At 39.3% G+C, this 16,442-nt stretch overlaps 1 protein-coding gene across 50 annotated transcripts in view; it reads right to left on the bottom strand.

Moving 5' to 3' along the window:
• The window catches only part of MAP4 (microtubule associated protein 4), a 229,206-nt gene that overhangs the window by 111,305 nt on the left and 101,459 nt on the right, over nt 1-16,442 (bottom strand). For 46 of the 50 annotated variants that reach the window (XM_063602309.1, XM_057301737.2, XM_055109833.3 and 43 more), the window contains one exon: nt 12,946-13,014. The exons of the other annotated variants lie outside the window; for them this stretch is intronic. In XM_063602309.1, coding sequence (XP_063458379.1) covers nt 12,946-13,014 — 69 coding nt within the window. The remainder of the gene's footprint in view (nt 1-12,945; nt 13,015-16,442) is intronic. 50 annotated transcript variants of the gene reach the window in all.

The raw sequence follows: 16,442 nt of genomic DNA on the forward strand, positions 1-16,442 counted from the left end.
CATTCACACTGTTGTGCAATCATCACCACCATCCATCTCCAGAACTTTTTCATCTTGCAAATCAGAAACTTTGTACCCATTAAGCAACACCAAACACATCCATTCCCCGCCTCTCCCAGCCCCTGGGAACCACCATTCTACTTTGTTTCTGTAAATTTGACTACTTAAGGTAATTTATATAAATGGAGTACATTTATATTTGTTTCTGTAAATTTGACTACTTTAGGTACCGCATATAAATTTGTATTTTTGTGACTGGCTTTTTTCACTTAGCATAGCGTCTTCAAGGTTTATTCATGTTGTACCATATCAGAATTTCCTTCCTTTTTAAGGCTAAATAACGTTCCATTATATGAATGTACCACATTTTTGTTTATTCATTCCATGTGTTGATGGGACATCTGGGTTGCTTCCATCTTTTGGCCACTGTGAATAATGCTGCTACAAACATGAGTGTACAAATATCTGTTCAAGTCCCTGATTCCAATTCCTTTGGGCATATATCCAGAAGTTGGGTTGCTGGATCTTACAATAATTCTGTTTTTAATTTTTTGAGGAGCCACCATACTATTTTCCATAGCACTTTCATTTTACATTCCTATCAGCAGTACGCAAGGTTTCTAATTTTTCCACATCCTCGTAAACACTTGTTAATTTCTGTTCTTGTTTTCATACTAGCCATCCTAATGAGTATGAAGTGATATTTCATTGTGGTTTTGATTTGCATTTCTCTAATGATTAATGATGCTGAGCATCTTTTCATGTATTTCTTGGCAATTTTTGTATCTTTTATGAAGAAATGTTTCTTCAAGTCCTTTGCCCATATTTTTAATTTTTTTGTTGTTGAGCTCTAGAAGTTATTTACATATTCTGGATATTAACTCCTGAGAAGATATAAGATTTGCAAATATTTTGCCTCCATGGGTTGCCTTTTCACTCTACAGAGATAGACAAAAATTTTCAATTTTCATATAGCCTAATTTATCTGTTTTTTCTTTTGTTGTCTGTGTTTTTGGTGTATATCCAAGAAAACATTGCCAAATCCAATGTCATGAAGATTTCCCTCTATGTTTTCTTCTAAGAAATGTATAGCCTTGGTGCTTTGTTTAGGTCTTTGATCCATTTTAAGTTAATTTTTGAATATAAGATAATGGTCCAACTTAAAAAAAAGAGAGGGAGAGACAGGATTTCTCTCTGTCTCCCAGGGTGAATGCAGCGGTGCACTTTACCATAGCTCACTGCAGCCTTGAACTCCTCAGCTCAAAGGATCCTCCTGCCTCAGTTTCCTGAGTAGCTGGGACTACAGGCCCACACTACCTTTTTTTTTTTTTTTTTTTTTTTAAGACGGAGTCTTGCTCTGTTGCCCAGGCTGAAGTGCAGTGGCGCAATCTTGGCTTATGTAAGCTCTGCCTCCTAGGTTCATGCCATTCTCCTGCCTCAGCCTCCTGAGTAGCTGGGACTACAGGCGCCTGCCACCATGCCCAGCTAATTTTTTGTATTTTTTAGTAGAGACGGGGTTTCACCATGTTAGCCAGGATGGTCTCGATCTCCTGACCTCGTGATCTGCCCTCCTGGGACTCCCAAAGTGTTGGGATTACAGGTGTGAGCCACCGCACCTGGCCAATTTTTTTTTCTTTTAAGAGATGAGGTCTTCCTATAGTGCCTAGGCTGGTCTTGAACTCCTTGCCTCAAGCAATCCTCTCACTTGGCCTCCCAAAGCGCTGGGATTATTGGCATAAACCACTGTTCCCAGCAGGATCCAACTTTTTTATGTGGATATCCAGTTTTCCCCTCATCATTTATTGAAAACACCATCCTTTCCCAATGAATGGTCCTGGTACCGTTGTCTAAAATCATCTTACCATGTATAAAAGAGTTTATTTCTGGGCTTTCCATTCCGTTCCTTGATCTATATGTCTCCCTTTAAGTCAATACCACACAGTTTTGATTATTATAGCATTTCAGTAAGTTTTGAAAATCAACAAATGAGACTTCCAACTTTGTTCTTTTTCAAGATTGTTTTGGCTATTCAGGAGGGCTCCTTGAGATTCTGAATGGATTTTTCTATTTCTGCAAAAAACATTGTTCAGATTTTGAGGAAAAAATATCATCTTTTAAAAACACATTTAGGGCCGGGTGCAGTGGCTCATGCCTGTAATCCCAGCACTTTGGGAGGCTGAGGCGGGCAGATCACCTGAGGTCAGGAGTTTGAGACCAGCCTGATCAACATGGAGAAACCCCATCTCTACTAAAAATACAAAATTAGCTGGGCGTGGTGGCACATGCCTGTAATCCCAGCTACTTGGGAGGCTGAGGCAGGAGAATTGCTTGAACACGGAGGCGGAGGTTGCAGTGAGCCATGAACGGGTCACTGCACTCCAGCCTGGGCAACAGAGCGAGACTCCGTCACAAAAAACAAAACAAAACAAAAAACACATTTAGGCTGGGTGCAGTGGCTTACGCCTGTAATCCCAGCACTTTGGGAGGCTGAGATGGGCGGATCACTGAGGTCAGGAGTTTGAGACCAGCCTGGCCAACATGGTAAAATGCTGTTTCTACTGAAAATACAAAAATTAGCTGGGCATGGCAGCAGGCGCCTGTAATCTCGGCTACTCGGCAGGGTGAGGCAAGAGAATCACCTGAACCTGGAAGGTGGAGGCTGCAGTGAGCCAAGATCATGCCACTGCATTCCAGCCTGTGCAACAAAGCAAGACTCCTTCTCAAAAATAATAAAATAAAATACACATTTAGGCCGGGCACACTGACTCACACCTGTAATCCCAGTACTTTGGGAGGCCGAGGTGGGAACAACACTTGAAGCAAAGAGTTCAAGCCCATCCTGTGCAAAAAAGCAAGACCCTGTCTCTACAAAAGATTTTAAAAATTAGCCAGGCATGGTAGTGTGCACCTGTAGTCCTAGCTACTTGGGAAACTGAGGCGGGAGGATTACTTGAACCCAGAGTTCCAGGCTGCTATGATCACACCACTGCACTCCAGCCTGGGTGACAGAGTAAGACCCTGCCTCAAAACAAAAAAACACTTTAAATCGTCCTACCAGCGACCGACATTTCAACTGCTGCTTCTGAGGCTCATAGTTGTAGCGATCATTTGTGTGTATCTTTCTTATCCACAACCGTAGCATTTTTCACAAGGAATTTATCCTTGAGAAATGTAAAAAGCATGTAAAATTTAAAGCTAACAGAACTTGAGCAAACAATAGACTACTCAATAATAATTGTTGGATACTGCAATACCTCACTTTCACTAATGGATAGAACAACAAGACAGAATACCAACGAGGAAAGAGAAGACCTATATAACACTATACACCAACTACATCTAATGGACATCTTACAGAACATTCCACCCGCATCAAGAGCCGAATATACATTCTTCTTCAGGACAGACCATATGTTAGGCCAGAAAACAAGCCTCCATATATTGAAAGGGATTGAAAGAATACCAATTATGTTCTCCAACGACAATGGGATGAAATTAGAAAGTAAACAGAAGATTGGGGAATGCACAAATATGCAGAAATTAACACACTCCTAAATAATCAACACGTCAAAGAAATCCCAAAAGAAATTAGAAAATACTTTCAGATGAATGAAAAATGAAAACACAACATATCAAGTCTTAAGAGGTACAGCTAAAACAGTGGTAAGAGGGAAATTTATAGCCATGAACACCTATATTAAAAGAATAAAATAAAATAAAAATCACCAATCACTAACATAACCTTCTACCAAAAGAAACTAGAAAAATAGCAAACTAAACTCAAATGAGGCAGAAGGAAGGAAATAAAAAAGATTAAAGTGGAAATAAAGGAAACAGAGGAGAGAAAATAGAGAAAACTCACCAAAACTGAAAGTTGGTTCTTTCAAAAGATGAAAAAAATTGACAAACTTTTAACTACATTTATGAAGAAAAAAGGAGAGGATTCAAACTACTAAAACCAGAAATGAAAAGGAGATATCACTATGAATCTTACAGGAATAAAAAAGGTTTATAAGGGAATACTAAGAACTGTAGGCAAACAAATTATATAACCTAGATGAAATGAGCAAATTTCTAGAAACATAAAAACTACTAAAACTAACTAAAGAAAAAAACGTTTGGGTGGAAAATTCCAAAACTAACATCTGTGGCTATCTCTATAGTTTCTAACAATGCAGCTCAAGAATTAGCACCTGGCTAGGTGCAGTGGCTCACACCTGTAATCCCAGCACTTTGGGAGGCAAACGTGGGTGGATCACCTAAGGTCAGGAGCTCAAGAACAGCCTGGCCAACATGCTGAAACCCCATCTCTACTAAAAACACAAAAATTAGCCAGACATGGTGGTGGGAGCCTGTAACCCCAGCTACTCGGGAGGCTGAGGCAAGAGAATCACAAGCCCTGGAGGCAGAGGTTGCAGCGAGCCAAGATCACGCCATTGCACTCCAGCCTGGGCAATAAGAGCAAAACTCTGTCTCGCGGGGCGCGGGGAGAGAAAAAAAAAAAAGGATTAGTACCATAATAGATGGAGTTCCTTCAAATTTCCTCTACAGAGTTGAAGGATCTCATCCTCTATGGTAAGGCATAAGCAGACAAATCTTATGTTAAGAGAATCTTGCTTTGAAGTAACCTCTTGGTTAGACACTTCTTGTGCCCCCACCTCACACTCTGTTAAGTTCACCATTTATTCTAGCTATTGCTACAGCATCCAGCTGCACATAGGTGTGATTTGACAGCACTTTGTATCAACCAAACCAGAGTTTTCTGCCCTACAACTTCTCTGACACCAAGAGACAAGACATCTGCAGCCTGGCACCACACATGTGCAAATCCAGAAGTACAAGAGTGTTAGGCCCAGGAGGCAGAGCTTGCAGTGGGCCGAGATCGCACCACTGCACTCCAGCCTGGGCGACAGAGCGAGACTCTGTCTCAAAAAAAAAAAAAAAAAGAGTCTTAAGCAATGAGAGATGGTAAATGGTGAATAAATGTTATCCACTTCTATAACCGAGATACTCAGGTAGTGAACACTGAGAGGCATTCTATACAGGTCCTCAAAAGACCCCAAAAGACTTAAGCCCACTTTGCCCACAGCAGTGACTAGGTCAGTAGTCATACTTCACTGTATTCTTTTCCTCTAATTTCACTTTTCCCAGTATCCCACTCTTGTGCCCTGGGGCCACTTCCCAAAATAAACTACCTACATGCAAAGCCCTTGCCTCAATGTGGATTTTCTCTCAGTAACTAGAACTTAAGATAGGTTTTTAAAAAAGTCTTTAAAAGCTGGGCATGGTGGCTCATGCCTGTAATCCCAGCACTTTGGGAGGCCGAGGTGGGTGGATCACCTGAGGTTGGGAGTTCGAGACCAGCCTGACAAACATGGAGAAACCCCGTCTCTACTAAAAATACAAAATTAGCCAGGTATGGTGGCGTGTGCCTGTAATCCCAGCTACTTGGGAGGCTGAGGCAGGAGAATTGCTTGAACCCAGGAGGTGGAGTTTGTGGTGAGCCGAGATCGTGCCATTGCACTGCGCTCCAGCCTGGGGAACAAGAGCAAAACTCCATCTCAAAAAACAAGAACAAAAAAAACCAAAAAACATCAGAAGGCTGGGCGTGGTGGCTCACACCTACAATCCCAGCACTTTGGGAGGCAGAGGCAGGTGGATCACCTGAGGTCAGGAGTTCGAGACCAGCCTGGCCAACATGGTGAAACTCCATCTGTACTAAAAATACAAAAAATTAGCTGGGCATGGTGGCGGGCACCTGTAATCCCAGCTACAGCAACTTGGGAGGCTGAGGCAGGAGAATCGCTCGAACCTGGGAGACGGAGGTTGCAGTGAGCTAAGATCGTGCCATTGCATTCAAGCCTGGGCAACAAGGGCGAAACTTCGTTTCAAAAACAAAAACAAACAAACAAAAATCAGAATTATATTTTCACTTAAAGCTCAAGAAGAAGCTATTTTGTCTTATTCAATACAAAGCCCCAAAAGAAACTGAAATAACGTGGCTTAGAGTATTCATTAAATGCTTGGCTTAGAAAAGGATTCTAGTCCATGAGCTGGTTTCAATGGAGTCCTAAACACTCTAAACGTAAATGTAACATCTTGTATATGGGTATATGTGGACTTTTCTGAAGAGAAATTCTGTATTTTTATTAGAAAACCATGAACCAAAAAAACTTCAAGAAACATTACGTGCTGTTAATTTGCTGATGTGTCATCTCCAGCATGCAACTCATTAACTGGAAAATGAAAGAAAAGAAATAAAACTTTGTTCCAGGAATTTGGTGGAGTTCGGATGGATGTCTTGCTGTCTATACATAGCAACATAATGTGCAGCTTATGTCTGGGCTCCACTTGTGAGTTATGATGCCAATTTACAGCGTGGCTCCAATAGCTGTTCAGAAACTCTAACACACCACAGATTTATTTATCTGTTAATATTTCACATTTTTGGTGCTTTTGCATTTTTCTGATGCTAAATCCTTTGCATCCTACCAGATGAGACAGTGATGAAGCACACAGAATACCTTCTGTGTCATGATATTCTAAAAAAGTAGATTTACTGTTTCACTGCTGGCATGACTTTACACATGCAAACAGTTATCACAATAATAAACTGTTTACCTACTCTAATTACGATGGAAACAACCAGTAACACTGCCATCTGTACAGCACTTAGTGCAATGTGTCTAGCCCCAAACACTATAAATAAGAGTAATTTACCTCCATGGTCGCACAGAGCTTTATCCCACAAATAATTTGTAGTTAAGTCTTGTTAAACCTTCACTGTAATGGAAACGGCATCAACATAAAATTGAGGATAATACAGTATTACACATGATTTAGGAATGAAACTAACATTCTGTGCCTGCTGGACCAGTCCTGTGTCTTTGCCTAGAACACCCTCTAGCCTCCCACCATATTATCAAGTCAATAAGGAGGAAGAATCCAAATGAAGCCAGGTTTCACTTCGCATCAGGGATGAGGACAATAACAAAATTCAAGAATTGCTTCAATTACCAAAAGCTTTAAACCTAGGGTATGTATAAGAAAGTTAATGGTCAATTATTCCTTATAGTATTTAAAATCTGTGCTTTAAACCTGAGAACAGATTACTGAGCTGTTTTAATAAAAAGGAAATCTAAAAACATTAAATTAAGTGTTCTTAACTAAAATGTCTGCCAAGCTTAAAAAGTTCCTTATGCTATGCAAATTACTTAGATATAAAATATTTTTAATGTCTTAATTCAGTCAACATATTGTACTTGCAACCCTACTGTAAACAAACACTAACCCAGAATGGCTAGGAAACTGCGCATTTTGTTGAATTCTTCCCAGATACTGCATACCGGGTTATCAAATAATAAAGTTATCAAATTAAATGTTACTGAATGTAGTAAATTTTATTTGATAATTCAGGAGGCACTTTAGGAAGACTTTGAATGTGAATTTTAACTGCACTAAACTAAATGTAGTGTTAGAAATTAATAAATGTAGTATTAGAAAGCATCTAACAACAATTGATATACCATGGAAACTTCCTTTTGGAATAACTTCTTCACACCTTTCTGTCAAGTGACTTTCTCACCAAATGACATTAAATATCAGTAGTCATTTGAACTTCTTAACTTTTATAATTCTGGATAAAAGAGAGTTTACAATAACTATCAAAAATCATAAGTGGGCTGGGCGCGGTGGCTCACGCCTGTAATCCCAGCACTTTGGGAGGCTAAGGTGGCCGGATCATGAGGTCAGGAGATCGAGACCATCCTGGCTAACATGGTGAGACCCCGTCTCTACTAAAATACAAAAAATTAGCCGGGCGTGGTGGCGGGCGCCTGTAGTCCCAGCTACTCGGGAGGCTGAGGCAGGAGAATGGCGTGAACCCGGGAAGCGGAGCTTGCAATGAGCCGAGATCATGCCACCGCACTCCAGCCTGGGCGACAGAGCGAGACTCCGTCTCAAAAAAAAAAAAAAAAAGAAAGAAAAAAAAATTCATAAGTGAAAATGCTTGACAAAAACTTAAAAGTCCATACAATTAATCTGGGTGGGATTAGAAGCTATATTAGACCTAGAACTTGGGCCTCAAGTCTTTACCCAACTTGTGTTTTAGTAACATTATATTTCAACAATTATGACCCCAACCAAATCCAGTCCATAAGGTGTTAATGTAAGATGTTTATTAGTGGAATTTATTTAGTACAGTAATCACATTAGAAGTCCCAATATACAAACTGTTGAAGTCCAAAGTCACAAAAAATACAAACTTAGGTATACGAATGAAATTATAAAAACATTATTTAAAAACAAAGTTCTACATCTTCAACATTGGGCCAAAAAAGGAAAAAAAAAGAGAGAGAGAAAGAGAAAGAAGGCATATGAAAATCATCACATTTCAACAAAGCAGCCCTGACCAGTCTGGCTGCCTCACCATTGAGATACTGGACCACTTGGGTGTGACCACTATGGCAATACAGCATTTCATTATGGGACTGGCTACTTTGTATAAAACTATATGTGAAACATAAAATTTATTTCTTTCAAAATGAAACATCCAAGTGAAACGGATAAAGCTAACATATACCAAATTTTAGCTGGCTGTTAGTAGAAAATTTCAACAATTCTGTAAGTTCAAAAAGGAAACATATTTGAAAAAAACAAATTTCAAACAAAAATAAGCATAACCAAATGGAAATAAAAGAATAAATAAATGTCAATCATGAAGTGTGAGTGTACACAACGGAAAGTCATACCCAGGCTTCTCCACCCATAACTTAGACAGCTACAGGGACTGGTTACGAGCAATAGAAAGATGTCAAACATGATTTTTAAAAATAACTACTACCAGTTTTGAAAAGTTCCCTGGCGAAAGAAACCCCAAAATCAACTTAATAAATAACTGTACACCAAAGGGAAAGGGTTGTGTTTTCTTTGATGGTGTATTCTCTATGGCAAGAGAGTTTTAATATTTTATCAACTGCTAAGAAGATAAGCATAACCTCTTTCCTTTAAAACATATCACCCTCAAGTGTCTTCTGTCCGGAATCCATAGAAGAAATTTTTGTCAGAGAATCCAGCCCTTGTGACCAGATCCCTGTAGAAGAGGGAATGCTTCCTAAATTCCGGAAGTCGCTGCAAGGATTCAGTTTAAACTTTCATGATATTCTAATCTTACCATCTCAAAAGTAGTTCTGTATCAGGGGATCTAAAACAATGTATATCTGGCCAGGCACAGTGTCTCACACCTGTAATCCCAGCACTTTGGGTGGCCAAGGCGGGTGGATCACTTGAGATCAGGAGTTCGAGACCAGCCTGGCCAACAAAGTAAAACCCCGTCTCTACTAAAAATACAAAAATTAGCTGGTGTGGTGGCGCACGCCTATAATCCCAGCTACTTGGGAGGCTGAGGCAGGAGAACCACTTGAACCTGGGAGGCAGAGGTTGCAGTAAGCCAAGATCGCGCCACCGCACTCCAGCCTAGGCAACAGAGTGAGACCCTGTCTCAAAAACAAAAAAACAATGTATATCTCAAAATCTTTCTCAGAACATGGTGCCAATTATTTCTTTTAAGCTGAAATAATCTGTACCTTGGGGGTTATAAGAAGCTGCATAATCAGTAAAAGGATAGAAAACTTTAAAGTATTTCAGATCTTAAACCAGAATTCCTCTAAGATTTCAAAACATGGTCCATGTTTTATGTTATATTTCTATAAATACAATCAAAGCTTACCATTGTACAGTACTAATCTCAACTGGTTCTAGATTTAAGCAATTAGTTTGAAAAAATTAGGAATGGGAATAAGAAAGTCCTGTTGAAACAATCTTAGATTGTTAAGAGTCCGTCTCCAAAAAAAAAAAATTTGGCCCAACTTGCAAATAATAAAGGATTATTTAATTTGGAAAAATATTCTAGGATTACTCAGAACTACTCAATTTAAAAACTTAAAATATCTATCATTATTTAGATTTTAGTAAGGTGGAGAGAAACATAGGTAGCTTGTAAGATTAACCTTCCCTAAAAGCAAGCTCAGAGAAGGAAGGAGGAGGGAGAAGAAAAGGAAGTTCACTGCAGTACTGGTGGCCTCAACCCCTTTATGAAAACACATGTTCTCATTTGGTGTTACACTATTCTGATTCATGTTGAACATTTGAAAACCAAAGGAAAAAGGTCAACTAAAAATATTTAAAGGAAAAAAATGTGAGAATGAATCAAATGATAAAATCATAAAGAAAACAAGAAATAAAATACATTAGATAACCTTTGTAAAAATTACTAAAATTAAAAAGAATTCATTTTGCACTTTGTGTTCACAAAGGGAAATGAGGCTCCATCAAACCCTGCAGAGCACAAGAGGAAGCAGGTTGTTTGCTCAGGCATCAGCTGAAATAGGCCCCGAAGAACTACCCTCAGTTTCTTCTACATCATGTCCAGGAATGAAAAGCAAAGCTCTGCAAAATGCTGAAGGTTTTAGAAGTATAACGATGCTTAGGAAAGATCACTGGTCTGGTGTTGCAGCAGCCCCAGTGTTGAGAGACACGCTAGGCTTCTAGGAGGAGAAAAATAGAGAGGGAGGAAGAAGTAGGAAGGGGAAGAAAAGGGTGGAAAAGCACAGGTCATTAGTAAACAGCAAGTTCAATATCACAAGATGCTCATAAACCAAAGCTATTAATGAAGCTGGTTTGCTCTCGGGACTATAGATAACATTCTGAAGGAAACAGAAATGGGAATTTTCAAAATGGCATTGAGTTAGATGCTCCAGGTAGTGATGGCCAAATTAGAATGAAGTCACCACATGCTCCAAAAACATGCACTGCCATCCCCTCCCTCCACCTTCCCTCCCCGAATAAAACATGCATATTTTCAGTAAAGTATCTTATTTTTTTTTTTGAGACGGAGTCTTGCTCTGTTGACCAGGCTGGAGTGCAGTGGTGCGATCTCGGCTCACTGCAACCTCCGCCTCCTGGGTTCAAGCGATTCTTCTGCCTCAGCCTCCCAAGTAGCTGGGACTACAGGCACGTGCCACCACGTCCAGCTAATTTTTGTATTTTTAGCAGAGATGGGGTTTCACCATATTGGCTAGGCTGGTCTCAAACTCCCAACCTCAGGTGATCCGCCCGCCTCGGTCTCCCAAAGTGCTGGGATTACAGGCGTGAGCCACCGTGCCTGGCCTAGTATCTATTTTAATACAGTTAAGTGGTTAAATTCAGAACTCAATCCAGGTGTGCAAACTATATGCTACCTAAGGGCAGAGAGGTATCCAAGAACAGAACGACCTACTCTCATAATGCCACTGGGTAGTTCATAAAGAGCCAGGTTCTTTTTTGTCACAAGGGAATCCTGAAACAGTAAGGGCCAGGATACAGTTTTTACCATTCTATTCTGTACTACTAAGACCTGGCAGCGGTAAGCACCTGCTACACAGAGTTTGAGTCTCTTCTGGTCAGGCATGACTTCCTACTGGAGAAGAAATCTACTCTTGTTTTTGTAGTTGTTTCCTTCCTGGATGAAAATGGCATCCACTCTTTCAACTGCCTAATCAAATCAATCCCCTCCAGCCTTTCCTTACCCTGGTTAACTGGTTCCTGCTTAAAGAAAGCTGAATTTACTCATTTTTTAAAAGTTCATGTTCAAACTTCTCCTTTAATCACAGGGATATTTGCATAAATGTTTTCTTAAAAACCACATCACATAGATGACTGCTTTCAAAGCAGACACAGAAAGTCAATACTACATTTGACTGAGATTATCAAAGAAATACAAAAACATCAATTCACAAAACTGGAAGATAAAGTGGCATTTCTGGTTGTTTCTAGCTTCTAAAGTAAAGAGTTCCTAATTTATTAAGTTGCTAATAAGGATGTATATGTCACTTGGTAAACATTCACAACAAAAAGAACTTGGTCATCAAAAAATCTGCTGTATAAAGATATATACAACTTTCCTATGGTCATAGAATAAAGAATAAATCCTAGAATAGCTGCTATTGCTAACAGAAGGCTTTCTGGAAGCCTTAGAAAAAGAGAAATACTGTGGCGCCTCACAGAAGGGCTTCTCATAGCTGAGGTATGCATATAAGAGAAATACAGAAATATGGCAAATCTAGTAACTACCTCCACTGCAATAATATGAATCAAATGTATGGCCCAGTTAAGAGCACACTTGCAGGAAACAATGGGATTGATCATTAGAAGTCAACTCATTTGGGTTAGCAGTGTTGGCCTGATCACAACTGCAAAGTAAATGCAGGTATTTATGAAAATAAAACACACAACTCTCACATCAGCTACTTAAGAAAATATTTATATAGTATATCCCTGGGACTCCTGCTACTCCTTTGAGAATTTCGCTCACTACAAAGACATTGGGGCAGGGGGTTGGTGCTGGTTATGAGACAGGAACCCACAGAAACTCAGTGCTAACTGAAAGAATATCAAAACCCTAGTAAAGAGCTAAGAGTTTAATTAGAAGTAAATTTCAAAAGCAACAGTTAAGGGAAAGATAAAGGAAACACACTGGGGGCAAAATAAATAACTCCTAATTTGTTGCTCACTGGCTTCCTAACATTGAACTGTAGAAAGCTAAACGCAATGTGATTCAGGGAACAGACCTGCTGTTTTAAAGAGTTGTAGTGGCCAAATTCCTCCCATGTAACATATTTTGGTGATCATTATTCTGCATCTACAAAAGTATTTTAAGGTTGATCCAGTTCTTGTGTGGTACAGCTCCAATAAATATTCAAAAAATATCAAAGGAAACTCATTATTCTCCTTCCATTGTTGGAGATTTTACATGGCAATGTCCTAGGTTTAAATACCTCCAACAAGAACACTACCACCCTCAGAAATAATTCATATGCTTCCATTAATAATGCTCTTCAAAGGAGATTATCAAGGTGTTCATTGTAAGTGCATCACCTACACATTTGGGGAATCCTGGGAATCACTTACCTGTAGTATCGCTCCCTTCTACTCCATGACCACCATTGGCTAGGAGTGTTGGTTTAGAAGATGGAGTATCTGCAACAATGACAAATAATTACCCATTGTGACAGACAGAAAAATGAAAAACAGATCCAACCACTGTCTTATTAATGGAGTTTTTCTCACTCTTTGTAGCATTAGGTTAAAGCAATTAAAAACTGTTCAAAATTTAAACATTTAACAAAAGGAAACCCAGAAACAGAACAGAACAGAATCATTAATTCCTAGGGCACCCAAGCTCTGTAAAGTACCAGTTCCATAGGAGAGCCCCTCATAATAGCAAGTCTAAATCTTTTTCATTCTGTAAATTATCAAAGATTACCATTAAATTCAGTAAAACCATCATGGAGCAACACAGGTTTGGTATCAGCAATTCAAATCCAAATCAAATGCTCCAAGAACACGAGGGCATTTGTTTTATTATTATTATTATTTTTGAGATGGGGTTTTGCTCTTGTCACCCAGACTGGAGTGCCATGGTGCAACCTCGGCTCACTGCAACCTCCGCCTTCTGGGTTCGAGCGATTCTCCTGCCTCAGCCTCCCGAGTAGTTGGGATTGCAGGCACCCGCCCCCATGCCCAGCTAATTTTTGTATTTTTAGTAGAAATGGGATTTCACCATGTTGGCCAGGCGGGCTCAAACTCCTGACCTCAGGTGATTCACCACCTTGGCCTCCCAAAGTGCTGAGATTACAGATGTGAGCCACCGTGCCCAGCGGAGGCCATTTATTAATTACTTATTAATTCCCACACAGGAAATCCAGGGTACCATCATTGCTTCTGGATGAAGATTGCATGGAGGTAACCAGCTGTACTTCTGCAAGCAGAGGACTCCTTTTTTTTTCCCTCTCTTTTTTTTTTTTAAGGAAATTAGTTGTATCTTATTCCCTAATGACTAAGGATGTTGAGCATCTTTTCATGTGTTTCTCTGCCATCCCTTTGTCTTCTTTGGTGACTTGAATGGTCAAATTTTTTGACTATTTTAAAACTGAACTGTTTATTTTCTTATTATTGAGTTTTGAAAATTCTTTATGTATTCCAAATATCACTCCTTTATCAGATAAATTTTGTAAAAATTTCTTCCCTGTTTCTAACTTATACTGTATTTTCATTTACTTAACTGTGCCTTTCAAATAGTTTTTAATTTTTATGAAGTAAGTCACAGGATTTTTTTCCCCATGTTTTCTTCTAGAAGTCTTATAGTTTTCATATTTACATTTCACAATGAGGCCTACGGTACATTTTGAGTTAAATTTTGTATATGGTGTAATGATGTGGGTCTAAGTTTCTATTCCTGTACATTGACACATAATTATTACAGAGTCATTTGTGGAAAAAGTCATCTGCATTCTACTGAATTGCCTTTGCACCTTTGTAAAAAAATCAACTGACCATATTACATTTGGGTTTATTTCTGGGCTGTTCTGTTCCATCAATTTGTAAGTCTATCCATTTTTCCAATACCATCCTGTCTTGATTACTGTATTTGTAGAGTAAGTCTTCTTGACAGGGAGTCTCTGTCGCCCAGGCTGGAGTGCAGTGGTGCGATCTTGACGCTCTGCAACCTCCACCTCCTGGGTTCAAGAGATTCTCCAGGCTCAGCCTCCCCAAGTAGCTGGGACTACAGGCACGTGCCACCACGTCCAGCTAATCTTTTTGTATTTTTAGTAGAGACAAGGTTTCACTATGTTGGCCAAGCTGGTCTCAAACTCTTGACCTCAGGTGATCTGCCTGCTTCGGCCTCCCAAAGTGCTGGGATTACAGGCATGAGCCACTGTGCCCAGCCGTAAGTCTTAAATAAGGTAATATGAGCCCTCCAACTTGAGTCTTTTCCAAAAATGTTTTTGTTTGTTTTGTTTTGTTTTTTCGAGACAGGGTCTCATTCTGTCACTCAGGCTGGAGTGCAGTAGTGCAATCGTGGCTCACTGGAGCCTCGACTGCTCAGGCTCAAGCAATCCTCCCGCCTCAGCCTCCCAAGTAGCTCGGACCACAGGTGCATGCTACCACGCCTGCCTAATTTTTCATTATTATTATTTTTTGGAAAAACGGGGTCTCCCTATGTTTCCCAGACTGCTCTCAAACTCCTGACCTCAAGCAATCCTCCCACCTTGGCCTCCCAAAGTGTTGGTATTACAGGCGTGAGTCACTGCGCCTGGCCTTGTTTTGTTTCTTTGCTTTTCCATATAAGTTTTAGAATCAGTTTTTGATTTATACTAAAATTCTTGATGGGATCTTATATGCAACTGCATATAAGACTATATAGATCAATTTGGGGATTGACTATATAGATCAATTTGGGGATGTACAACTTTTTCTGAAAGTCTCTGACTATATCTAACATTTTAGCAACCAGCCTAGCTCTGCAGTCACCTTGCTGACCGAAGAATTCAGAGATATTATTCCTAAGACAATAAGTGAATATCTACAATATATGCTACTAAAATAAAAAATGCAAGATTTTACTTTGGAAGACCACAAACATGCTGTCCAACCCCTTAGTCCTCATAAATACAAGGCAGAAATCTTTCACACAAGCTTCTTGTTGAAAAGATCATTCATTCTGTTACTTAAGAGGAACAGCCAAAGAGAACAATCTAAAAGAACAAGGCAGTCCAAAACCAGAATATAATTTAAATAAAAGAAGGAAATAAGGAAGGAAAGACAACAGAATTCTATTAAATAGCCGCTATGTAACATATACCCTGCTAAGTCTTCACAAACTGCATTTTACTTATCCAGAGAGATGCCATAAATATGCTCCATCCCACATTTGGCATAAGTAAATTCCCTTTCACATTCACACAATAAGCTTATAAGATTTATTCTTCCTCGCTCAAGAAAGAATGCATATTTTTAAAAACTTGCTTCATTAAAGAATGCATATTATAAGAAAATGGAAATTACAAAAACTGATATCCAGCGAGTGGTATAAGAGCAGCTATTACAGTGATAAAACCTTTTAAAATTTGATAACCAGCATTGACAAGGGTAATTTCATTACATCATTTGGGGGAATGTAAATAGGAATAACCTTTTTATGAGACAATTTGGCAGCCTATCAAATTCTGCAATACTCAACTCAACAATCAGTTTTAGGTATTTAGTTCACAAAGAGACATAAAAGTATAAAAAAGTGAATATAAACAGAATGTTTATGATGGCACTGCTTAAAAACAACAAATGTCCACCAACAGATTCATTATAATATTGTAAAATAGTACACAGTAATAAAAGAAATGAGAGCACTTCGTGTTACCGATACAGGAAGATAACAGGTATCTAATAGCTAAATATAGATAAAGGCCAAGACACCCTAGGGTATGCCTATAGTCCCAGTTATTAGGGAGGCTAAGGCAGAGGGGTGTCTTGAGTCCAGGAATTTGAGACCAGCCTGGGCAACATAGTGTGACCCCATCTCTAAAAATAAATAAATAAATAAATAAATAAATTAGCTGGGTGTGGTG

The sequence above is a fragment of the Pan paniscus genome, chromosome 2 (genome assembly GCF_029289425.2).
Source record: "Pan paniscus chromosome 2, NHGRI_mPanPan1-v2.0_pri, whole genome shotgun sequence".
In the NCBI taxonomy this organism is placed as follows: domain Eukaryota; kingdom Metazoa; phylum Chordata; class Mammalia; order Primates; family Hominidae; genus Pan; species Pan paniscus.